The sequence below is a fragment of the Lepidochelys kempii genome, chromosome 10 (assembly GCF_965140265.1).
Source record: "Lepidochelys kempii isolate rLepKem1 chromosome 10, rLepKem1.hap2, whole genome shotgun sequence".
Classification (NCBI taxonomy): domain Eukaryota; kingdom Metazoa; phylum Chordata; order Testudines; family Cheloniidae; genus Lepidochelys; species Lepidochelys kempii.
The window spans coordinates 17623982-17650247 of record NC_133265.1 but is presented as its reverse complement, the minus strand read 5'-3'; the positions used below and the strand labels follow the sequence as shown (position 1 = coordinate 17650247).

At 41.3% G+C, this 26266-nt stretch overlaps 2 protein-coding genes across 9 annotated transcripts in view; one reads left to right on the top strand and one right to left on the bottom strand.

The window, feature by feature from the left end:
• Positions 1–26266, top strand: part of IQCK (IQ motif containing K) — a 210225-nt gene that overhangs the window by 89814 nt on the left and 94145 nt on the right. For 3 of the 4 annotated variants that reach the window (XM_073362280.1, XM_073362277.1, XM_073362278.1), the window contains one exon: positions 944–2057. The exons of the other annotated variant lie outside the window; for it this stretch is intronic. In XM_073362280.1, the coding sequence (XP_073218381.1) occupies positions 944–1044 (101 nt within the window). In that variant the 3' untranslated portion in view covers positions 1045–2057. Of the gene's footprint in view, positions 1–943; positions 2058–26266 lie in introns of those variants that run through there. 4 annotated transcript variants of the gene reach the window in all.
• GPRC5B (G protein-coupled receptor class C group 5 member B) lies at positions 1996–26266 on the bottom strand. 5 transcript variants are annotated; one of them, XM_073362275.1, is made up of 4 exons: positions 26067–26266; positions 14791–15804; positions 7903–8015; positions 1996–6511 (listed from the first exon to the last, which is right to left on the bottom strand). In XM_073362275.1, the coding sequence occupies exons 2-4, from the start codon at positions 15794–15796 to the stop codon at positions 6467–6469; spliced, it is 1164 nt and encodes a 387-aa protein (XP_073218376.1). In that variant the 5' UTR covers positions 15797–15804; positions 26067–26266; the 3' UTR covers positions 1996–6466. The 5 variants fall into 5 exon arrangements, with proteins under 5 accessions (XP_073218376.1, XP_073218373.1, XP_073218372.1 ...); XM_073362272.1 differs by lacking the exon at positions 26067–26266 and adding an exon at positions 25983–26060; XM_073362271.1 differs by lacking the exon at positions 26067–26266 and adding an exon at positions 25551–25817.

Sequence of the window (26266 nt, the reverse complement as noted above, 5' to 3'; positions counted from 1 at the left end):
TCTCAGAGAAAAATATTACAATAATCTGCATTATACCGCTTAGAGCTTTGAAAAGGAGCTTTCACTAGAGGGTGGACCTTCTTACTATTATGTGTGTGGGGGGAGGGGTTGTTTGTTTACTGCAGCAAGCAACCCTGTGCTCGTTGTTTGGCTGATTTATTTTTTTTCCCCTCCAATTTGGCAGGCGGTTCTATATCACATGGATCACATTCTTGTTTGTACTGTGACACAGAGGAAACTATTCTTTATTGACCTTGCTGTTGGCCCTAGTGACTGAAAACAACAGATAAATTTGGTGAGCTGGAAGGCTTGATCTGTCATTAGCTTTTATTTAAAAATTCATCAAAGTCAAGAAACTCAAGAGTATGTCTACACTGCAATTAAAAACCTGCGGCTGGCCCGTGCCAGCTGAATCAGGCTTACCGGGTTCAGGCTAAGGGGCTGTTTAATTCAGACATTTTTGCTGAGGCCAGCGTTGGGACCCACCCACCCAACTCACAGGGTCCTGGAGACCAGGCTGCAACCTGAGCCCAAATGTCTATGCCACGGTTAAACAGCCCCTTAGCCCAAGCCTTGTAAGCTTGAGTCAGCTGGCACTGGACAGCCACAGGTTTTTATTTTAACTGCAGTGTAGACATACCCTCAACTGCTTTCACCTTTGACTCCCAGTGAACAATCCTGATGACTTCTAATTAGAAGACAAATTCTGCCTTCAGTTACATAGGCACAGTGCCCATGAATGTCAGTGAGGATTGTGTACGAGGATCTGAGGACAGAACTTTTTTCAGGGAAAAAGATGCTATGCATTTCTAAAAATAATGATTGTTTCGTTACTCGTTTGAGGCAGGCAGTATGCTTACAACAGAAACGTAGAAATGACTTCAGTTCCTGTGTGTGTTGCAGAAAGTTAAACATTTAATTTTTTGTTTTTATATGGTTGCAGTGGGAAGCAAATTAGACTCAGAAGAACCAATACCAAATCGTTCTGGAGTTTCGATTTTGTTTGTTTCATCAACACCACAAAATACAGAGCTCATGGACTGAGTTTCTTGTATGGTTATCTGATTTGGAAATTCTCCTAGAGTTACATGCTTGCTTTAATATGTGAAGTGTTGTACATCAAGAAGGGCCACATAAGGACCTGGTTCTGTAGTCATTCAGCACATCAGGGACAAAAATACAGCCCTGGCATAAGTGAACACTATGAAGTCAGTGGAACTGTGCCCCCTTAAAACAAGAGCTGAGTTTGGCCAAAGGCTTCATGCCCAGTCCTAAACACTCCGGCAAAAGTTTCCAGCTAGATAGAAAACTCCCACTGAAATAAATGGCAGTTCTGCCCATACAAGATCTGGGTGTAAAATGAAAGGGCAGATTCTCAGCTGCTGTAAATGGGTATAGCTCCCTTGGCTTCAGTGGAGCTATAATAATTTACACCAGCTAAGAATCTACCCCAAGGGCCCAAACTGTCAGATATGCTGTGCATCCACAACTCCAGCGGAAGTCAGCAAGAGCTAGGGTTGCTCAGCCCTAAAAACAGTCTGATGGCCTCGTGTTGTCATTTGTCTGTGCCAAGAGAGTATGACAATACATGATTAGAGCAAAATGGTAGCAGTTTAGACCCATTTTTGCATAGGTATAGGTAACTACAGAAGGTGCAAGGCAATGGGCATGCAGGCCCTGAGTAAGGGCCTCACAGTTTGCCCCACTATCCATTTCGTTTCCCTGGTGGATATGTCATCGGTGGGCCTTTTGCACCTGATTAAATGTCACATATAGAAAAGCAATGCACAGAGTTGACAAATTTAAGTCTGACAAAAATCTCATTGACTTAAATGGTGCCAGATAAGATGTATAGTCAAAACTAATACTGGTACCATTTCACCTAATGTCACCAACTTGGTGGGATACTCCACAGACTAATTCTACCTCTAATATCAGTAGGCTACGGGGTATTTAAAGATTAAGGTAAACTATAACTCCAAGTTATCACAAATCTTGTAAGTAAATAGTAATGCCTTTATTTTTTGTTAAGAACAGCATTTTGAAAATAAAACATTTGCCCATGCTTTACAACCTTTTTAATTTTGTATACTTATATACAGTCATTATGGTACACATTGATTGTCTTGAAAATCCTTCAGAGGTGTATTTAAGATATCAGTATGCAACAACCAGCGGAAAAAAAAGGTACGTTATAAAACACACATTAATACATTTAATAAATATATATTATCTATCAAAAATGAGCCTTAGCTCTCCTCAGTTAATAAAAAGCACCTGCTGGGTAATCTTGTAAGCTGGTAGAATAGTCCAATTTTTTAATTATAAAAGTTACAGCGCTCCCTTTTGCACAGCCTTTAGTTAGACTCAAACATAGCCAGCCATGATTCCTGTCTGATACTAAATACAAACTAGTGAGCTCTGCAACAGTTGACATCTACCTTATTTATAGAAACAACTGTGTGCACTTAGGGCTCCATCCTATCAGGTGCTATACATCTTCTGGGAGGTGCTAAGCACCCTCAACTCCCACTGCAGTTGGGACTGGGTCTTAATGTATGGCTGTGAACTACTTTCTAGTCATTGAATAGAAGCCACTTCTTACAGAAACGTTTTCTGTAACAAAGTTTTAAAAATGTTTTCAGATTTCATTTTTCTGTGTAGGTAAGAGGCCAGAAGAAAATAACCATTAGTAATTTTAAAAGGAACAACATAGTAGCTTTTATAGTATAAAAGCTAATTATAACAATCCTGAAAGATTTGTGTTTACAGTTACATAGTACTTTGCTCACAGATGCTCTACATTCTAAAAGGCAGAAGTAAACAACTTGTTTACATTAATAAAAATAAATTAACACAAAGGTGCCTTCAGTCACACGTTATTTGAAGCATTTGGCATTAGACTATCAAATGGCAAAAATAAGTTGCTTATTCTAGTTGTGTGAAGTTGGAAAATGAATAAACTCCTTCTTCTAATCAGTTAACACACCTCTGCCACTCCAAATTGAAGACCCAATCCTGCATGCTATTACTAATGTGAACAGTCCTAACTCACATGACCACTCAATGGGACTGAGGCTTTGTCTACACTAACAAGTTTTGTCACCAAAAACTGCCTTTGGCAACAAAACAGTGAGAGCATACACACTGCAATGAGACTTTTGTTGGAAAAAACGCCCAGTTTCGGTGACAAAAAGCTTCCACCCCTACAAGAGACGTTTTTCTTTTCCCCTCCCTTTATTGTCGACAAAGAGCCAGTGTAGACACTACTGTTTGTTTTGTCGGCAGAACTGGTTTCCGCCAGTATCCCACAATGCCTGCCCTGATTGCTCTGCTCAGTGTTTTGATATCTCCTGCCTTGCAGGCATGTGCCCCTCCCCTTTCAAAGCTGCAGGAAGTGTGCTGTTCCCTGTGGGGAACTAAGAGCAAATCATTGGAATACTCCTGTTCTGCCCTGCACTAGGAGCACAGCAGCAGACAGACTGCTGTCGCAGGGAGAGGGGGAGGAGAGACTGCTGCTCTGCTTTGACATGCCTCAGCTTGCAGAGTTCGCTGAGGTGGCTATGGTAATCAGCTCCACCGTCCCACAAAATACCCACAGTGCATTGCTTATGCTGTCGATGATGGTGCCCAGAACGTGGACATGATCTGTCGACAGAGGGAGCAAGTGTGAACACCCTTTGGTGATTTTTGTTTTGTCGACTTTTGGGTGTCGACATAAATTTCGTCAACAAAACTTGGTAGACAAAGCCTAATTTAGGGTTGCCAACTCTGACTGAAGCTATTCTGGGATATTCCCCCTCCCCTCCCCCCCCCAACATGAGGTGATGTAATTTTCTTAAAATAGCCTATTAAAATCTCCTGGGTTGCTTTCAATAATCACCTGGAGAGTCGTGCTGATTCCGGGAGACTCCAGGCCAATCCTCGGGGGTTGGCAACCCTAGACTGATTATGTGACCAAAGGTTTGCAGGATCTAGCCCGGTCTGTGCTTAGGGCCTCAAACTCCTACTGACTTCCTAAGGAGCAGGACTAGACCCTTAATTTGTTAATCCATTCCCATCTAGAAAACTGAACACCACGTAAACGTTTACAAAATAACTATCATGGAAAGAATTTATCTAAGGTCTATAAAATGTATATAGTATTGAATGTATACTTCTCAGCTGTAGCATGATGAATCTTTTAAAAGAAAGCTGCCCTCCCGTTTATGCCATGGTCATCTTATACATTTTTACAGTAAAGACCTTTTCAGAGAATTTAACATTTTTAAAACTGATGTTTTAAAATGAAACTTTTGCAGACATACATCACTAGGTTTTATATTACTCCAAATTATGCAGTTTCTGGGATAGTAACCATTAATTATCAAAAATATTTTATCTGCTCACGACTTTAACAGCTAGAGGTACTTCTAGATTACTGGATAGCATGCAATATCCACCTCTAGCCTACTCAGTTTCTTAGACAATCTAGTTACCTAAACAAGAGACTAAAACTTTTTTTTTTTCTTAAAAGCAAGCACATGCTTCCACTTTGCCTCTATTGGGAACATCAGATATGAATCTAACATGTTCCTTTAATCATGCATGACAAAAGTATGGTTCCTGAACCAGAAGGGCTGTTAGAAATAAAACCCTATAAGGTGATCATGGCAAGAATGACAAAATATATCTTGTATGTAATGCTTAGGGCCTGATCCTGCAGCCCTTACACCAGTGATTAGACCTCTTGATGTCAATAGGGCCTACTCATGTGAGTACAAGACTACAGGATTAGGTCTGTTTAGTGTAGAAATGATGTACAAGAAGAAACAGGGAGCCTTTTAAAAAAATAAACAGCTTATCTTTCTTTTTGTGGTATGCAACAAATAGTGTCCCTCTGTGAAGCTACTGAGCTATTCAGTTTTCTTTGTATATTATAATTTTATTTTTCATTTGAAAATAGAATATATATATATTTATTACAACATATGCAAAATTTCACCCTTATACATAACCCACACCCTCATGTAAAAACAATTGCTTTTAGTATCTAGGAAAGCTAGGAGTAATGTTGACCAAACAATGAGGATACAATGATGCTTTCAATGTTTGATATGTATTAAATGCTAAATAATAAAGGAATGATTCGCTTTAAAGTAACAAAAACCATGGCAAGAATAATGGGCAGTAAGAACTTGTTACATAGCCTAGATAAGCCTTGGTAAAAAAACCCTTAGCCCAAAGCTACCTTATCCCAACTCCAAAACACAAAAACCCTGAACCTCTAGGAGTGGAGACTCTACTAGCTATGCATTAAAAGACACAAATACATTAAGATGTACAAACAATTGCAGTCAATGGGGCTACTCCCATGAGCAGGGGTTACAGCACCAGTTCCAACTTTAGGAAGAGAGGGTCCAATCCCACAAATTACAAAGCTCCTCCTGAAAGGTGATCAGTACCTTCCCCTCCCCTTGAGTTTTTGCTTGGCACCTTACAGGATCAGCCATCAGAACACAAACTAAGTTCTGTGTAATACAGTAGGTTTCCTTTAATCCATCATACTATGGGACTCCTTTTGGCAACCCCAAGCCACATTCTCTCCTCAGCTAAGAGTCTTTGCTGAAGCTTGGCCCTCCATAATTTGACTTAGTGCCCTCAAGAGTACATATGTAAAAAAATTTGAGGGTTTGAGAACACGTGGTTCTTTGCTTTTACTCTGGAGTAAGACTGCATCAACAGGGCATCTTGAACTGCAGTGTCTGATTCTACATTGCTGAGATGATCTGACTCTGCCTTCACTCTTGTCCTACAGATGCTTCACAAAGTTGCATGAAGCATGTACAGTCATTTCCTTTCACCACAACCAAATTTGATACTCCTCCCCCACCCCCCTTAAGTGGATCATGTCTCATTGTTGACTAATGGTAATTTAGTTGCCAGAGACTGGCGATGACCCTAGATGACATTCACAGCAGAGATGGATAATGAAGCAACCAAGACACTTCACGACACTTGAAGAGAAAAAAAAATAAAGTAGGAAGAAACCCTGCATACTTTCACACTGTTGTGGCAATCTCTTATGGCAGCATGGATTAAGTTGGTATGGGAGAGTTGGGGCAGGAGAGGGGGTTGTTTTTTTTGCAAACAGCTGGAAACCAACCAAAATCAGGCTTGCCTCGCACACTAGTTACAGGCAGGTTATATCTCACATTTAAGAATGCGCAGTGTCCTCTCTTCCATTTCAAAGTGTGCCTATTTCTATTTTTAATTAAATTTATCTTGAATTTTGAAGAGTTTTGTTTTTGTGATTAGCTCATCAGTTCAACAGTATTCACATTTACATAAAATCCTCTCAAGGATTCCAAAGCTCCTGGATGTCTGGCTGCTTTGTTGTGGTATTATTGATTCCTCCCTTAGAAAGACACACTGCCAGGGAATAACATTTGTAACAAAGATTCTTATCTCTAGAACCTATAGCCTTTCACCAGAGGTGTCTTCCAGTGTAACTTGGCGGAGCAGTTGGTATCTGGAAATAAGGATAATAAACCCATAACTAAGAGCTCCAGACTATTCAGAAATCAGTGTTAACATATGCTACGTTACATGTCTAGTAGTAAAAGCATTATCAGTTCTACAACAAAATGGTACAGCAAAGCATATCTTCAGTGTGTACAATACACATACCTCACCACAAGAAAAAGGGATGAATATGTATATATTAGTCTTTTGCTTTACTGTCTAAGGTAATAATCTTTTACTGACTGTGCAATTTATTCTCCAGGAACAAGTTTTGTGCCTATCCCCAGAAAAATCTCTCTAACCCTTCATCCTTAAACTGCCTCTTCCCTAAGCTGCTTATTCTGGTATAAGGGAATATAGGGATGGTTTAATGCAGGCACCCAAAAGTATAGTGCTCATTATGGGCCTTGTAAGTTATTCTGAGAACAAGGAATGAGCTTATTTACATCACTTTTGCATGATGTATCACTCACTGTACTATGCAGGAAAGGAAAATCCTGAGATCTAATAACTCTTGTTCCCTATAATAAATCCAAACTCTACTTACTTAACAAAAAATCTTCAGTCAGACCAGCTTCCTTGTGGGTTTTTTTTAAATGTGCAGGTTGAGTTATGGAATCAGCTCATGATTTAAAATGAGTGTAAACCAGCCCATGAGTAAATTTTTAAGAAGCATGTAGGTATGCATGAAAATGTGGGAGCGAAAATTCTCCTTTTCTTAACAGTAGGAGAGAACTATATGCAATTCCTCAAGTGCAAATTATACACACAATGGGAATTAAATTTAAAGAGGCTGTTTGGCATCAGATCTCTCAGCCATTCTTGCAATGACCTTGAATAACAGTATATCTATCAAATAATAGCATGCCAACCCATTGTTTGAGGCAAATTAATTCACATTAGCATAAAGATATTTTACATGCCCCTCTTATGTATTTCTTTCTAAGGGTAGTACACCTCAATTGGTGTTCACCATATAGCGAAAACTATAGATTTTACAAGGGAAGTGAAAATGTGATAGCAGCTATTTGCTGCAAAGAATATACTGGACTGTAACCAAAAGTGTAACTTGCAGAAATCAGACAGTTATTAACTGTCACTGTGTTACATTCATCCAAAAGGAGCCACTGGATATGGACAGTCAGCAGAAAACTTGGTTCATTCAATCTAAACTGAATGGCCAAGTAAAGAAGTCCAAATGTTTTTAATTGAATAATCTCAAGAGGGGAATGGAAGCATTACATGCATACTTGCTACTAGAGATTTCATTTCATTTATAGCGTGTTTTCTTTCATATGAACAAGCAGTCTAAACTCAGAAGTTCATTCAATAAGTAGCGGTTGCACATTCCCCACTGTATAACCAAGACTCTGTACATTATCACATTTTTATACTTACAGTCCCACCATTTAGCACAACTGCCATCTCAGTTGGCTGATAAACATTGCTTCTAAAGGGAGCACTAGGTCGGCTTCCCAAGCTGCCATTGCGAAATCCTGCCGTTCTTAAAGCTGTGTTTAGAACAAGAGACAGTTTTATTCTCATGCAAACAAATCAAACCCTTGTTTTCATGTGTCAGAATAATACATATTTTTAAAAATTACAAGAGTGATCTAGGGTGAAATCTGGATTCCACTGAAGTCAGAGGTAATTTTGCCATTGACTTAAAGCCATGATTTCATCCCTCATTTTTACTCTGCCTCTGTAGTTATAGTTATACATTTTGGGTTGCATCTTCGAGTTTACTTTTAAATGAAAGGTTTCAGAGTAACAGCCGTGTTAGTCTGTATTCGCAAAAAGAAAAGGAGTACTTGTGGCACTTGTGGTTAGTCTCTAAGGTACTCCTCTCTTTTTTTTTTTTTTAAAAAAATGAAAAACTGCTTGGCACAAGAAAAGAAGAAAGAATTTAGCTCCCAGTTATAACTGCGGATGTGTTTTTCATTACTGTTTCCCATCAAGTATCCACACACTAAGTGGTAAAGTAAAATAACATTTCTACATCTCCTCATATTCAGAAAAAAAGACATGCAAACTATTGTTTGAGCCAGTAAACACAACCCCCTGAGCATTATTTCAGAGGGCCTAGTGCATAACGATTTTCCAAATATCTCCTATAGTTACTTTGAGAAATATTGCACAAATATTGCTTTTGAATAGGTTGATCATGAAGATTTCTTGAAGCAAAAGAAAATGCTGTTTAGATCAGAAATATCTGGTAATCTCTCCATTATGATAGTCATGAATTTTAATGCATCATTTTTCTTCTTCTAATATTTACATGTTAAATGAGAGATGAAGTTAAGAGGTGTGGTTATTTACCTCTGAGACAGTCAGGCAGCAGAGATTTGCATACATTATCAGATAAGTTCAAAGGTGAACAATAGGCTTCACTGAACTCAGCTGCAGTCAGATAATATGCCTTCATTTGTATATTTAAACTGTGTCATTACAGTTGTTCCACACCTCAGTATTATTATTGATAGGTATGAGGTTGTAGATCAAAACATGCCAGTTTCAGCCACTCATGAACTAGAATTTCCCTCTTCCATTTAACTCAAGTTACAATGCTACAGTCAATGGGTAAGATCCTGGCCTCAGTGAAGTCAACGGGATTTTTGCCATTGACTTCGCTGGAGCTAGAATTTCACACCATATGTACAGCAAGACTTAAAACTGATCATAATTCATAGGGCTGAATACTGCCGTCAGTCTACTGCTACTCAAATCAATAGGAGTTGTGCACAGAGATGAAGATCAATATTGATCTTTTACCATACAATAGTTTATTACACATAATTTTTAGGCCCTGGCCCTGCAAACACACATATGTGAAATTTAGTTTTTAATGATACTTAGTACCTCCTCTGGAAAGCACTTTAAAAGGGATGGATGAAAAGCAATATTTAAATACTACATATTATTATGTTATTCACAGGTCAATATTTAAGACATCCCTTTAAACATGTCCATCTCACAATCAGTAATATATATATTTTTTAATATATAAATTGGCCTTCTCTCAATGTTTTAGCATAAATGTTTACACTGGCATTTACTATGCGCTAAGAAATAGTTTCAGATTATTACAGTGTACCATTTGAAATTAAGGTATTACGTATCTATTTTACTGCCTATATAATTCACATATCTATTTGCAAATAAATCTTAACAGGAAAATGTCAAATTAAATTTCATGTTGCTGTCTGAGTTTTTTTTAAAAACCTATTACTGCAAGTAATTCCTAAATTGTGCATTTGTCTAATCATTCGGTCTGTATGTCTTTAACACAACAGAGGAGAAACTTTAAAAACAATAGGCAAGTTGTAGATTAAAAATCTAAAATTGTCTGGGAAACTTGGGTAAGAACCAAATCCCATGTTCCTTATAGGAGTAGCTCAGTTCCCACACATTTCACTTGCTGGAAGTGCTGGGAGTTAATCACCATTGTCTGTTTTGTGTAAATTCTAAGTATTTTACCAACATTCTCACAATACACATGTATGCAAGATACTCTTCCAAGGTGACCCTTAGGCCAGGTATACATTAAAAAGATAGGTTGACCAGCTGTCACCCCTCCCCTCACTGTAGTGAGTGTCTACACTGAAGCAATGCAGCTACTATGTTTCTAATTAAGACATAGCTTTACCTCCACAGGACACAAACAAACATTTGTTTTTCATCATAACAACTAATACCAGGGATATCAGATAGGAAAATCTAGTTCCCTCCCTAACAAGATTGTATTGCAAATATAATGCCAAATTTTAAAATGTCACTATGCAGCTTAGGCTATAGTAAATAATACAATTTAATGATTCTAGGGAAAAAATTATGCATATAACTATTTTATTAAGGAAACACCCAGTCCAGAGCAGATTGCAACAGTAGGGATCAGCTTGGCTGAGCTATGTTAGAATCTCTAAACAGAGATAAATGGCCCATTTTAAAAGTGTATATATTTGGAAGATTTAACAAGTTTACAAATCCTCACCATGTAAATATCAAAAAGAAAAGGAGTACTAGTGGCACCTTAGAGACTAACAAATTTATTTGAGCATAAGCTTTCGTGAGCTACAGCTCACTTCATCGGATGCATTCAGTGGAAAATACAGTGAGGAGATTTATATACACTCAGAACATGAAAAATGGGTGTTATCATACACACTGTAAGGCGAGTGATCACTTAAGATGAGCTATTATCAGAGACAAAACAATCATTACAACAGTGGGCTTTTGTTTAGAGAAACATAATACAGTACAGTAATATCATCACCTCTCTATTTAAACAGCCCAATTCTGTGTTCTCTTATGTCTGAATTAGTCTCTAACAACTCCAGTGAACGGTTTCAGAGTAACAGCCGTGTTAGTCTGTATTCGCAAAAAGAAAAGGAGTACTTGTGGCACCTTAGAGACTAACCAATTTATTTGAGCATGAGCTTTCGTGAGCTACAGCTCACTTCATATCCGATGAAGTGAGCTGTAGCTCATGCTCAAATAAATTGGTTAGTCTCTAAGGTGCCACAAGTCCTCCTTTTCTTTTTGCGAACTCCAGTGAAGTAATTCTAGTTACCCCAGTATGAAATGGGCTGAGTCGGAGGGAAAAAATCAGGTCCAAAATGCTTAGTGGCTTTAACAATAAGGAAACCAAAGAACAGCGATGACACCATCTGCTACTGGTTCCTTAAAAATATACAACCTACTTCTTACCCAGCTAGAATTAAAACTGCGCTAAGGGTCTCCATCAGGCAGCTCTCTGCCATAAGCAGCCACATAAGTATCCCTGTGTCCTCTCCTCTAGAATATTGTTCAGGTTTTAGCTATTGATTGTCTCTGCTAGGCAATCAACTTTTGCTGTCCCCCTGAATAGTCATTTAAGGCCAATTTCACTGTGATTTCAATTGGATCTATTATTCTTCATTTCCTGTCAACTAAAATGTTGCATACAGGTGTTGTACACCATTACACAGTTGCCATATTTCACCCGAGTTGCACTTCTGTGACAAACAAAGCTACTCCTCCTTACATGGCCTGTACAGTTTGTAAAGCATCCATTCAGTTGCTTTTCATTCTTGGTCTACACATTTTCAATCCAGAATGTAAACACTGCAGGACAGAGCCTTTGTCTTTATACTTGTTTGTAAAGCACCAGGCACATTATGTATATAGTATCAGAAAAGAACTTTAGGACCCATTTCTGTGAAAGAAGGCATGTATTTAATGTATGATCAGTTATTTTGTGGCCCAAGAATGCTGAGCACTTCATGCACCAGCCTTTGCTAACCAAGTGGTTTTGACACAAGCAAACCAAGTTTTTTGTCCTTACCCGTAACTATTTTACATTTGGGGACAATGTATACCTTCAAATCAGCAGCACTGCTATGGGTACCCCCATGGCCCCACAGTATGCCAACATTTTTATGGCTGATTTAGAACAACGCTTCCTCAGCTCTCATCCCCTAAAGCCCCTACTCTACTTGCGCTATACTGATGACATCTTCATCATCTGGACCCATGGAAAAGAAGCCCTTGAGGAATTCCACCATGATTTCAACAATTTCCATCCCACCATCAACCTCAGCCTGGTCCAGTCCACACAAGAGATCCACTTCCTGGACACTACAGTGCTAATAAACAATGGTCACATAAACACCACCTATACCGGAAACCTACTGACCGCTATTCCTACCTACATGCCTCCAGCTTTCACCCTGACCACACCACTTGATCCATCGTCTACAGCCAAGCTCTGCGATACAACCACATTTGCTCCAACTCCTCAGACAGAGACAAACACCTACAAGATCTCTATCAAGCATTCTTACAGCTACAGTACCCACCTGCAGAAGTGAAGAAACAGATTGATAGAGCCAGAAGAGTTCCCAGAAGTCACCTACTACAGGACAGGCCTAACAAAGAAAATAACAGAACGCCACTAGCCGTCACCTTCAGCCCCCAACTAAAACCCCTCCAACGCATTATTAAGAATCTACAACCTATCCTGAAGGATGACCCAACGCTCTCACAAATTTTGGGAGACAGGCCAGTCCTTGCCTACAGACAGCCCCCCAACCTGAAGCAAATAGTCACCAGCAACCACATACCACACAACAGAACCACTAACCCAGGAGCCTATCTTTGCAACAAAGCCCGTTGCCAACTGGTCCCCTGAATAGATATGTGGGCAACCATCACAGGGCCTAATAACATCAGCCACACTATCAGAGGCTTGTTCACCTGCACATCCACCAATGGGATGTATGCCATCATGTGCCAGCAATGCCCCTCTGCCATGTACATTGGTCAAACTGGACAGTCTCTACGTAAAAGAATAAAAGGACACAAATCAGATGTCAAAAATTATAACATTCATAAACCAGTCAGAGAACACTTCAATCTCTCTGGTCACGCCATTACAGACATGAAAGTTGCAATATTACAACAAAAAAACTTCAAAACCAGACTCCAGCGAGAGACTGTTGAATTGGAATTCATTTGCAAATTGGATACAATTAACTTAGGCTTGAATAGAGACTGGGAGTGGCTAAGTCATTACGCAAGGTAACCTATTTCCTCTTGTTTTTTCCTACCTACAGCCCCCCACCCCACCCCCATTCCTCAGACATTCTTGTTAAGCCCTGGATTTGTGCTGGAAATGGCCCACCTTGATTATCATACATATTGTAAGGAGAGTGATCACTTTAGATAAGCTATTACCAACAGGAGAGTGACAGGTTTCAGAGTAACAGCCGTGTTAGTCTGTCTTCGCAAAAAGAAAAGGAGTACTTGTGGCACCTTAGAGACTAACCAATTTATTTGAGCATGAGCTTTCGTGAGCTACAGCTCACTTCATCGGATGCATACCGTGAAAACTGCAGAAGACATTATATACACACAGAGACCATGAAACAATACCTCCTCCCACCCCACTGTCCTGCTGGTAATAGCTTATCTAAAGTGATCATCAAGTTGGTCAAGATCATCACCAGTGAGTTTGTGTGTGTGGTTTTTGGAGGGGGGTGAGGGAGTGAGAGAACCTGGATTTGTGCAGGAAATGGCCCACCTTGATTATCATACACATTGTGAAGAGAAAAGGAGGACTTGTGGCACCTTAGAGACTAACCAAAGAGAGTGGTCACTTTGGATGGGCTATTACCAGCAGGAGAGTGAGTTTGTGTGTGGGGGGGCGGAGGGTGAGAAAACCTGGATTTGTGCTGGAAATGGCCCAACTTGATGATCACTTTAGATAAGCTATTACCAGCAGGACAGTGGGGTGGGAGGAGGTATTGTTTCATGGTCTCTGTATGTATATAATGTCTTCTGCAGTTTCCACGGTATGCATCCGATGAAGTGAGCTGTAGCTCACGAAAGCTCATGCTCCAATAAATTGGTTAGTCTCTAAGGTGCCACAAGTACTCCTTAACAGGAGAGTGGGTTTGTGTGTGTAGGAAAAAAAAAAGGGGAGGGAGAGAAGAAAACCTGGATTTGTGCTGGAAATGGCCCACCTTGATTATCATACACATTGTAAAGAGAGTGATCACTTTAGATAAGCTATTACCAACAGGAGAGTGGGGTGGGGGGAGAGAAAACCTTTTGTAGTGGTAAACACCCATTTTTTCCATGGTTTGTATGTATAAGAACATCTTCTGTATTTTCCACAGTATGCATCCGATGAAGTGAGCTGTAGCTCACGAAAGCTTATGCTCAAATAAATTGGTTAGTTTCTAAGGTGCCACAAGTACTCCTTTTCTGATCTCAATAGAGTTATTACCTATTTACGCTTGTATAAATGAGAAAAAATTCAGGCAGAGTGAGCAAGAAGCATGAATAAATTCAATTTCCTCTGGTGAACTTCAGGTCCTATTATTAGGGAAATATTTTACTTGTAGCTTAATCTTTACAATTAGAGCGAATTACAAATTTTCTACTGAAACTTTTTTCAGCGGAAAGTGGCCTTTTTCTTTCCACATGAAAACTGAATATTTGCCATTCATTTGACTCTTCCTTGAAAACTAAAATAATTTGTTTGAAACAAAGCCCACAGTTGAAATAAACATACATACACACACACACACACTTCTGGAATTTTTCAGTTTACAGTTTTTGAAACATCGCAAAAATATTTAAATTTCATGGGAAATTTTGAAAAGAACAAGAACTCTGTGGGTGGAAAAACTGGCATTTTGAACAACCTCTAAAACAAATATCTTTGAGCAAATGTATACATTTTCTTTTCTTTCTTATTAGACAGACAGACCAGTATGGGTCCTTTATACAGGAAAATCTTACCTGCATTATGTTCATCCATTGAAAAGGCTTTGTTTTCCATGTAGCTCCGAGGAAGTTGTATATCTTCCTCAAAAGCAGTTTCACGCATTCTTGGTTGCGAAGTATCAAAATAATTGGGTGTGTTTTCTTGCTGTGATGGAAGAATGGTGCAATGAACTTCTGGGATAGCGTAAAAAATAACAAACACCCAACCACTGGACACCAGTGCAATGGCAAGAGTGGGGTCATTCCATTTGTCTTTTTTCCTCAGTTCAGTATTGCCAAACAGGTACATAGTTATCCAAGCTACCCAAATTAGAATCGAGAAAAAAATAGTTATAATTAGACATCCTCCATTTTTCTTCCACTTCTTAAACTTTCCACACAGGGTGAACAGAGAGACTCCCATGGTAACCATCATCAAGAACATAACATAAATCAAAGCCATAACAAAATCCACTGGCTCATAATTGCAGGCCAGCTTCTTATCTCTCACAACGGTTAGTATTAGCCACTCCGTTGCAATAATGACCTGGACCAGCATAAGACAGATTGCCATGCCAGCTAGATGCCAGCCAGATGGACTTTTACCATGTCGAACTAGTTTACGCAATCTCCAGGCTTGAGCTAGCAAACAGGAAAAGCACAACGCAAAGATAACTCCCCACAGAAACCTTCGAGTGGAACATACTGTTTCATCTTCCTGTATGATGAATGCAAAAGTCAGTCCAAACAGTCCTAGTGTCCCAAAGAGAAAGAGGAAATGCATTCCCAATGGGCTCTTCTTCTCTTTGTCCTTGATGAATGGCAACCGCACTAGCAAAATCAGCATCAACAGCAATGTCGTCAGCACTCCTGCTCCAGCAACTGCCTCCACTACTATTCCCCAAATGGCATCCAAGTCACACAGATAAATATACTGGGGGAGAAGATCCAGTCCACACCCTCTGGACGTACTTGAGTTTTCAGAAGAGCCATAACTGACGACGAAGAGGAGGAGGAAAACGATGGCTGGGTGGGTTTTCATTTTTCTGTCTGAGATGATAAGATAAAGTGACAAAATAATTGTTTATTTTAGCTGACTGTGCTTAAGCTTTTCCTTAGAAAACATCATTTACTACACAGTACCTTTCGAGATCTCATTTTAACTGGAAGCACAGCTTGTACACCATGGGAAGTAGTTTGTTTCAATTGTTCATGTCAAGGAACATGTTTACTCTTATTTGCACTGGATTTTCAGCCTCAACTGCTTCCCTAAGCCATAAAAACTATTGTTGTCCTGCTGGATTAAAAATAATTCCATTTTGTTTTTACATAATGTGAAGATATTTCCAAATGCAGGACTTGGATTCAGCTTCAAATACAATCTTTATTATTGCTGAAAGGAATTATTTATGAAGCAATGAATGATAAAGTACCTGTGTTTATTTAATAATCAAATGTATTAGAGAAGATGAGAATGAAATGTGTATAAATTACACTGCCTGTTATATAAACACAGGGCCTGATTTCAATATCAATATAAGTGATACTAGAATCAAGCCACTGATTTTACAGCTGTGTAAGACCATTACCTTCCATGGAATTTCCCCCATTTCAGAGGGGGTCTAAGGTAAATCAGATCCAGTCTTTTGCTCTATTGTTACTGTTTATACAAGGAACATAAAGTATGCATTTAAAACTAAATACTTTTTTTCCCCTCATGTTTCTACGTGTTGGGTTAAAATTTCATTCTGCTCAGTTTGCATCTCCTCACACAATATTCCTTCCCACACGGAGATCTTCTGCATTTACTGCAGGGAATACTTAACTACAAAAGTTATCTATGGCAGAAGTACATTGCTCACATGCAGCATTAATAATCAACTGAACAAAGAAGAATGAGTCATTCTCCTTAACAAATATAAAGCCACCCAACAAGAGAAACAACAAAAATGGAACATCATGGTCTCTGCATCCTCAAAGTAAACAACTTTAAATTCTCTATAAGACAACATATCCAGTCATATTACACACAAATGCACCAGCAGAACCAAAAGTTTCTAATTCCCTTTAGTTACATGCTGCCTACCTAAATTCTCCCTGCAGTTTTAGAGAAATAGTGGTCTTCATTTTCATGCCTTCTTAAAACAAAATAATTGTTTAAAAAAATTGTCATTTTTAAAACATGCATTCCATTCCAGTGATGGCCGTACTTCAATGGCTGGGTAAAAAGTGTCCAATATGGATCATATATGAAGCCTGATTCCCTAACAGGAATAGCCCTGTTGATTTCAGTGGCATTATTAATGTGATAAGGGCTATTCACATGACCAAGCATTTGAAGGATAAGCCCACAGTATTTTGAGATCCTTTGGTATAAAAGCACTATATAAATGTAAGCTATTACATTACTTGTGCACCAGCATATCACCATGTGGCATATTGAACATGTAACTCAAGGGAAAAAACAAACTACTGATAAAGACAGATTTCCTAAGAATCAGGCAAATAGCCCCAAACTGGCAAATTTGTACAGATACTTTGCAGATCAGAAATAAAGCTAGTTGAAGACCTGAAAATAAGTTGACATGACTTGGAAAAGGACTAACGTAACTATAAAATGTTATCAAATTGAACATAATGATCAAAGTTATATATTTTTTTAATTCTACTACTGCAATAACTATCATCAGACTACAATAGCGTGTGATTACTAAACGTAAGAGCTGTGATTTCTTAGTTTATATGTTACTGTAATGATCAAAGCTGTAACCATGGACATATCAAGCAGTTTTAAAAACTAATGTTCATTCCACTACCCTGAGTCATTAACAATGTCCATTTTAGGTCCCTGCTAAGATCAAAGATTTTGAATAACAACATTTTCTGTTTGATGTACCAGGAGAGTAAATATACTAATACAGAAGCACAATGCTTTTTCTATTCATCTGTACTATAAAGAAGAAATACGTAATGTAAAAAATTAATATGAAAAAGTAATGTGGTTACAATTAAGTAATATGGTTTGGACAAACAAAACAAAGTGTACAACTATCTTGAAATGCTCACTGGAATAACAGGTTACCTCCATCATTCTGTGACGTGTTCCTAAGATGCTGTTATCACACAAATGGGCTTAACTTGAGTAATGATGTATTGAAACACCACAAGGGCTAATGATTATTTTTCAACTAAACTGTGGGTTTTTTTAATTGATTGGTAGAAAGAATTTGTTTTTTTATAATGTTTGAGTCCCCTACCCATTCACTTGATCTGTGAAGTCCCTATCAAGAGGAATTTAGTATCCAATAAACTAGGTTTACCTTTAAATTGAACAGTTGTTACACTGGATACATTCACTGGAGTATGAAAGTGGAATTAATCAAAAGGGGACCTATTCTGAATACAATCTTACAATCCCTTCCACATACGAGCAGTCTATACAATAAAGTCTCAGACTTCAATGGGACTATTCACCCGAGTAAGCACTACTCACAGGAGTAAGTTTGCTGGATCAGGCATCTGGTTGGGCTACTAAATATCTAAACGCACCAGGCAAAGAACGCTACTAAACTCATACTGCAGAGAATAAAATACAGAGGCAGGTAGGAAATCTTAACAGACACCGTGGGATATTTCATGCCTATAATCCATTAGTGCCGCCAGTGTTGGTTTTGAGAATTCAGATCAGTCTCAAACCATGCTTCTAGAGCCAAGCCATGCTGGAAGGTGAATAGCTGGCACTAACAAATTTAGGCCAGATACAATTCAATTTGAGAGATGTAGGATCAGCTCCTGAACAATTGTGATAGCTCACTGACTACTACTCTAGGTTGCTCAGTAGTCTTGAATCACAGTGTAGAATGTACATGTGTTTAATGGTAATGTCCTCAGTGGTACAGGAGTGAAGAAGAAACACATTTTGGGGTTCATTGCACTCGGTTGAAAAACAAAACTAAAAAACCCACTTAATTACATGTTTAAATTCAGCAGGCATAAGTAGCAAAGGCAGGGTTACCAATCAGGATTTAAAAACAGATCAATAGTAGATCAGAGGCTTCCATATCTACAGTTGCAGAGGCATTAATACAATCCAGGGTGTAACTGAAACACAGAAAACATACTACTGTAATTAACTTTGCCAGAAGCCAAAAGTCATAGTTACTTGGTTAACATGTTTTGAGACACACAATTCTTAAAGGGCCCGATTCTAAGAAGTGCTGAGCACCTCAACTCCCATTTACAACAACGTGAGCAAATCCACTTTTAAAGGAGTCTGTGCAATATTGGAAACCACAGGAACTAAATTCAAGCAATGGATCATGTGGATCATTGTTCAGATTTCACTCTAGGTTGAAGTTTGCTGGGTTTGGAAAGAATATGATAAACTGCCCTTTAAATTAAGATCACTTTAAATGTGCATTATTCCATTGCATCCAAATTAGAATACACATATACTAAATTGGTTTAAATTCTAGCTTTGTTGATTAGTTGCTCTCCAAAGACCTGAGGGTAATGAATTAAATACAAGTAGGTCCAATTCTGAGATATTTTCCAGTTCTGGCTACCTTATTCATGTCATGTAATCCTCATGTGATTGAGCTATTCTAGGACAGTCTGTTTCCATGGAGATTGTACTCCATGGGTAATCAGTCATATTGTCAGCCAATCATTTATTTCCTGTTCCTATTTGGATATTCTTATCTCCCATACAGGAAGGGGTAGGTTTCTTTGGAGAAGGAAGTCTCCAGCAAAATCAAACTCAGAAAAAGCCAGAGTCATCAAACTCTATTGAGAGTTTTTTTAAGTAGTGACTTCTGGGAGAGTTGTGTACTATAATATGGAGATATGTATTTGTTCTCTTTAGAAAGCTCCACAATATCTACAACAGCAACTAGGGAAAAGTTTGGGATTGGTGCTGGGAGTTTTTTTCATGTCAAGTTTCAGTATTGTAGCATCACAGAAATGTAGGGCTAGAAGGGATCTGGAGAGGTCATCTAGTCCAGCCCCCTGAGCTGAGCTAGGACCAAGTATTCCTAACAGATGTTTGTCTAATTGTTTCTCAAAAGCCTCCAATGACGGATTCCACAACCTCCTTTGGAAGCCTATTCCAGGCTTTAGCTATCCTTCTAGTTAGAAAGCATTTCCTAATATCTATCCTAAATCTCCCTTGCTGCAGATTAAGTCTATTATTTCTTGTCCCGTCTTCAGTGGATATGGAGAAGTTGATCACCGTCCCTTTGTAATAGTCCTTAACATATTTGAAGACTTATCATATCCCCCATTCAGTCTTCTTTTCTCAAGACTAAACATGCCCAGTTTTTTGAAGTTTTCCTCATAGGTCAGGTTTTCTAAACATTATTTTTGTTGCTCTCCTCTGGAATCTTTGCAATTAGTCCACATCTTTCCTAAAGTGTGGCACCCAAAAATGGGCACAATACTCCATCTGAGGCCTCACCAGTGCAAAGCAGAATGGGACAATTATCTCCTGTGTCTTACAGATAACACTTATTAATACACCCCAGAATATTAGCCTGTTTTGCAAATGCATCACATTATTGGCTCATGTTCAATTTGTGATCCACTATAACCTCCAGATCCATTTCAGCAGTACTACTGCCTAACCAGTTATTCCCCATTTTGTAGCTGTGCATTAGTGTATTGTATTATTGAGTCTTATCAGAGGTCCTGTCCACACTGGGCTTTGTAACAATGTCTAAAAGCAGTCCCAAACATGCTTATAAGCCAAAGGACTTGTAAACAGGTTAAATTGCATGATTGTGCTTACAGGGTAGACAGCACACTTGGCCCCTAACTTGGTTACAACTTGCAGTGTAGAATGGACCTTAACTGCATTTCATAATCAGTCTAAAACCTCAGCTAAAATTTTGTCCCTGACATTGTTACAGAGCTCTACCAGACACGAAAAATTCATGTTATAGTATAGGGACATGGCAGAGTCCTTACCTGTTTTCTTTTGTAGTTTAGATGGGTCCAAATGGGAAGTCTAAAACATGTTTTTGGCAAGAGGGTTGTTTTGGAAGGAGCAAAAACCGTGCCCACACTGGATAAACCAAACCAACCTGTGTTACAACAGCCATGCGGTAGTGGGCAGACTCAAAGAGGCCTTGTCTACACTGGACTTTTTGGGGGAAATCTTCCACTCTTGCACTAACACCCGTGTAGACCTGCTCTGAGCAGGGTTATAGGAGCTCAGGGTTAAAATTCAATAAATAAATAAAAACAGGGCACTATCTACATTAGTGCTCCCACCATTGCTACCACTGAGAAAACTGCATCAGTAATTATGCAACATTGGGAGATTTCAAAACCACATCCACTATAGACACAGGTAGTGTCAGAGTATCCAACACAGTTGGAGTAGCCTAAGGAAAAACATCTTTCAATGGGGCAGTTATAGCACAGAAGCAAACCTATTGTAGAATTATTTTTAACTGACCCTTCCCCAAAATTAAATTTCATGCCATCAGTCTAACTCAGCGTAGAACCCTGGGCACCTGAAAAAGAAATACGTACACTATATTTTAGACTCTTCAGTAAATATATTTCCAATACCTCTCTGAGAGAGTAACTGTACCCCCACACAAACAAAATCAGAAGGGCCTGAATATCCAGAAACACAGGCTCAAATTTTGATCTCAGTTACACCAAAACTAACTCTATTGTTTTTAACTGAGAGTAGAGTCTGGTCCCAGTATATGATTCACAGGAGGAATGGTGGACACCAAGCCATTCCAGCAATTACAAAGCATAATTCTAAACAGCTAAAAGGAGACTGAAGGGCTAAAAGCTATCTTCCAAAAGTTGTTACATTTAAGAATCTTAAATAATGCTTTGGTCAGGCTGAACTTCCACAACTACAGATGTTGAGCTGATCCTTAGCTGACTTCAGCTGAGCATCTGGCCAATCTAGCTCACATAAAGATACCACAGTGCTCTACACTTAAAAAACAAACAAAAAAACACCCCTTGCACCAACACTTCCCAACCTAAATAAAGTTCTTCAGCTACATTAAATAGCTATATAATGTACCATTATTAAACTGTTTAAACTTCTAAAAATCAATGCATTTTACATGTGAGAATACCCTTGTAAAAACATCCAACTTGTCTAAATTTGAACAGGAAGAAGAGTCCTATATAAAAGCATGGGGTACAGCTACCAATCCTGTTCTGTCTTACATGGCCTGATGAGGTGTCCACCTCACACAGGAGTGGATGGAGTTAATGGAGGCCAGATGGGCCAATAAACCTAGTAGAATGGAGGTAGAGAAGAAAGCCCTAACTAAAGGAACAGGCAGGGCCTGTATACAGCTAGGTAGCAGCCTGCAGAGAAGGGTGGCTGTTGCTGGGAAAGGCTGCTGCTGAAATAGGGCAGTTAACGCCTTGGGAAGAGGGAGGAGTGTTAAGGGGCTGGGGACAGGAGTGTGCAGGGAAGTAGACTGCAGTGACTCCTCTGAGTGGAGGGACTCTGAGGCTGGCAAACCCAGAGAGGATAGGAACCAGTGATGTAGGAAGAAGCCCAAGGAAACAGCAGCCAGGGATAGGATTGCATAGGGACAGCACCTGCTTGTTATAGGATCCCTGGGCTGGAATCCAGTACAGAGAGTGGGCCTTGGTTTCCCTACCAACCACTGGGAAGTGACACAGGATGTTGGAGATGCCAGCCATACAGCTGGTCTGGAAAGATTGTGATTTCCCTGGAAGGGGAGGACTTTAGTGACCTGGCTGAAGGGCCAAGCCATGAAGGGGAGACTGCAGATCTGGGAGTGAGCAGGGCTGCAGACTGAGAGGTTATCACCAGAGGGAAACCATGAGCTGGCAGAGCTAATCCCCAGAATGGCCAGTAGGCGGTCCTGCAAGCGGTGAGTGACACATTGATTGATTTCCTCACTATTAGTTTTAGTCACTGATACTGCCACAAAGAAAAGGCTGCCACCACCATGAAGCATTGTGTAGAGATGCTTATGAGTTAGAAATTAATCATAACATAAGATTTGTACCAAGTCCTTTTATCAGATCTCCGGCATAAGCTTCAGGACTTATAACAGTGCAGCAACAGCTAAGCTGAGATCAGACGCTGAAGAGATGTATTTCCAGAATAATAATTAATAATAAGATTTTGCAATGTGTGCAAAAATGAGGCTGTGATTTAGTCTTACTCTGCATAATAACACAATGCTTTTTAGAGCTCAGCACCTCAGCTGCTATAGAATTTGTGACTCCATTCAAGAAGGAATATGTAGAATAACTATTGCTGTATCTGAAAAATACCTTGCAGTGCTGAATATAACTGAAATTCTTTCTAATACTCTAGATATTCTGAATTCCTTTCAGTTGTGTTCTTCACATCATCCATCCATGTCTAGATACATGCAATTACAAGGTCTAAGGAGCACTGGGTTTTGCACTGAAGTGATTATGCACTTGATCACTTCTCTTACTGGCTTTTACTTCTAGGAATGTCCCTATTAATGTAAAAACTTCAATCATGGACTCTGTCTCTCTCCACTCTGTTACAGAAAGATTAATTGCAATTTCACTGATGTTGACAAATTCTCCCCACTACATGCAAATACAGTACATCACAGCCAACTTACATGTAAAACACCATACATACAGGAATAGAGACTGCAGAAATGATTTACCAGTCTAAGTGCTTTGACATAAGAAATCCTGTTATCTTTGGGATAAACATTAGATCAGGTGTAAACAAAGGGTTCAAAGTAGTACTAAGTCCCTGTCCCTATTTGCTGTTTAAGGGCATGACATTTATAAGAATCTTCTGTTAACTAGACAACAAATCACCCAACCCCTGCCCTAGACCAGTGGTTCTCAACCAGGGGTATGTGTACCTTTGGAGGTACGCAGAGGTCTTCAAGGGGGTACATCAACTCATCCAGATATTTGCCTAGTGTTACAACAGGCTACCTAAAAAGCACTAGCAAAGTCAGGACAAACTATAAATATCATTCAGACAATGACTTGTTTATACTGCTCTATACACTGAAATGTAAGTACAGTATTTATATTCCAACTGATTTTATAATTTCTATGGTAAAAATAAGAAAGCAAGCATTTTTTCAGTAATTTGCTGTGACCCTTTTGTGTTTTGATGTCTGATTTTTGAAGTGAGGTGAAATTGGGGGGTGTTACACAAGACAAGTCAGACTCCTGAGGGAAGTACAGTGGTCTGAAAAGGTTGGGAGCCGCGGGCTTGAACTGTAACATGCACAAGGTACCATTAGCTGTAACATGCACATACCATTAGCTGTACCAGTTGAGCAGGGCTCCCACAGTCCAAACAAATACTGTTCAGCCCCAACAAAGGCAATGATGGGGATGACCCAACAAAGGGCTTTTCTCTATTCAACCCAGATCCCTTACAATTATCCTCTAGCTCCCACCAGGAGCAAGCCGCAGAACAGCAGGAAGATTTTCTGGCTCTGGTGCAGCATCCAAAGTGCTCAGGTCACAAGGGGAATGGAGCCCTAAAGAGGAGCCAACCAGCCCTGTCCTCCTAGTCTTATATGCAGCTGCCTCCTCCCTAGTTTCCCCTTAACCCTGTCTGCAGCCACCTGCTCTTTCTGTCCTAGCTCCAACCTCTTTTCCTTTGTCCCCCAGCCCCAAGTGTGCCAGACTCTTGCACTATTTCCCCCTAGTTCAGGCTCCAGCCTCCTTCCCCAGAGCTGCACACAGCCCCCCTCCCTGTCCTATATCCAACCTAATCCCCCTCACAGTCCTATCGCCAGCCTGCTGTCAGCCAGCAGGCTAATTCCACTGGAGCTGCAGAGGCGCAGAAGAGGAAAGCCGGGGCTGCAGTTCTGTCACGTTTGTCTTCTACAATCTCTAGCGTTTGGGGTTACCCGGGCTGCGGGTGGAGAGAGCCCCTCGCTTGTGAAATATCTTCACGTATAAACGCTAAATCAGCACACAGTGAGCAATGTCTTCCTGAGGTTCAGGCACCTCCAAACACGGGGAGCCTGAGCGTACCCCTCCAAAGGCTCCACCGTACCAAGCACCAGCGAGCCTGGGACCCCCTGGCCCTTCAGCACCCATGCCTCTAGCCATGCTAGAACTAGGGGTAGCAGGGTGGTTTCCATCATAGGTTTGCAGTTTGGGTCAATGGCTCTTCGCACACCCACTATACGCCTTGTTCCAGCCCTTCTGGGTAGAGCGCGAGACAGATTCCCTCCTCCCTCCCTGCCCCCCCCCCCGAAATACTGTCTGGCTCCCCTAACCCACCCACTAATCCAGCTGTTCTCCCCCTGACTCAGGTGCATTTGGCCCCCTCGCTTGCAGCAGGGCGCTGGATCGTGGTTCCCCTCCCCCCATTACCGAGGCTCAGCTCCCGCAACCCACCAGCAAGGCTCTTGCCCTCCATTGCTCAAGCCCCGAGAAGCTCCCTTGTGTGTCCCCTGCTATTTGCACGGAGCGGCGGCCGCCCCTACCCACGCCGGGAGGCGGAATCCCGGGGACGAGAAGCCCCGATTGAGCCCCCCCCCCTCCCCCAGTTCCTGGGGGGAGCGGGAGCACCCGGAGGCTGGGCAGCCGGCGCAGGAGATTTGCCTTCCACCAACCTGTTTTCCCCCCACGCTGGTAACTTGTGTCCCGCGCCAAAGGCGGCGGGGCTATAAAGCACAGCCCAGAAAGCAGCCTGGGTGTTATGTATCAGCAGCTCCCGGCGAAATGAGCTGCAAGCGGCGTGGGGGGGGGGGGTGTCCTTTGCAAATAGGATTAGAAATATTCTAACCGCCCCCCCCAAAAAAAAAACTCACCACCAAACAAAGCAGGAGCCCAGCAGGGAGGGCGCAGAAGGGTTGATCGGAGCTGAGCTGGCCCGGCCAGGGCGGGATGGGATTGGGAATGCGCCACCCTGCAGGGGCTGCTCTGTCCCTCTGGCTGCCCCACACGCCTCACTGCTCAGCCCCCGTCTGTCCCTTCCTGCCCCGAGCCCGTGCTCCTGCCCTTCGGCCCCCTGCTCGCTCGAAGCGTTGCCCGGCTATCCCGCCCCGGGGCCCGCCCGGTTCCCCCGCCCCGGGGCTCGCCCGGTTCCCCCGCCCCGGGGCTCGCCCGGTTCCCCCGCCCCGGGGCTCGCCCTCCCGCCCCGCGCTAGCTTCCCTCGTCCCGCGCTCCCGGTTGCAGGGCTCGCCCCCCATCCCAGGGCTCGCCCCCCTCCCCCGGTTCCCTCTCTCCCCGCCCCAGCTCACCTCCGGTCCCAGGCCCCCCACCCCCGCGCAAGGCTCGCCCTCCTTGCCCCCGCCGGGCCGTGGCGGGGGGCTGCCCGCACTCACTCGCGCGCCGGCGCCGGCGGTCGGTGGCACGGGGCGGCGGGGGACGGTCTCCTTCACAGCCCGCAGGCAAGCCCCATTGCTGCCCAGCGGCCCCGGGACGGGGTGCGGAGCCCAGCGCCGGGACCCGCCGTGCAGAGGGCGCAGCAGCGCCCGCCCCGGCAGTGCGCACAGTGCGAGGCTCGGCGCGCTCTGGGCTGCGC

What these genes read in the sequence shown, in the direction of transcription:
- GPRC5B (XM_073362275.1), bottom strand. Translation starts at nt 15,796, where the DNA reads ATGAAAACCCACCCAGCCATCGTTTTCCTCCTCCTCTTCGTCGTCAGT. An exon ending in AATGGATGAACATAATGCAG is followed by an intron (nt 8,016 to 14,790) that starts GTAAGATTTTCC and finishes TTCTAAACACAG; the next exon opens with CTTTAAGAACGGCAGGATTT. An exon ending in TTGTGCTAAATGGTGGGACT is followed by an intron (nt 6,512 to 7,902) that starts GTAAGTATAAAA and finishes CCTTATTTCCAG; the next exon opens with ATACCAACTGCTCCGCCAAG.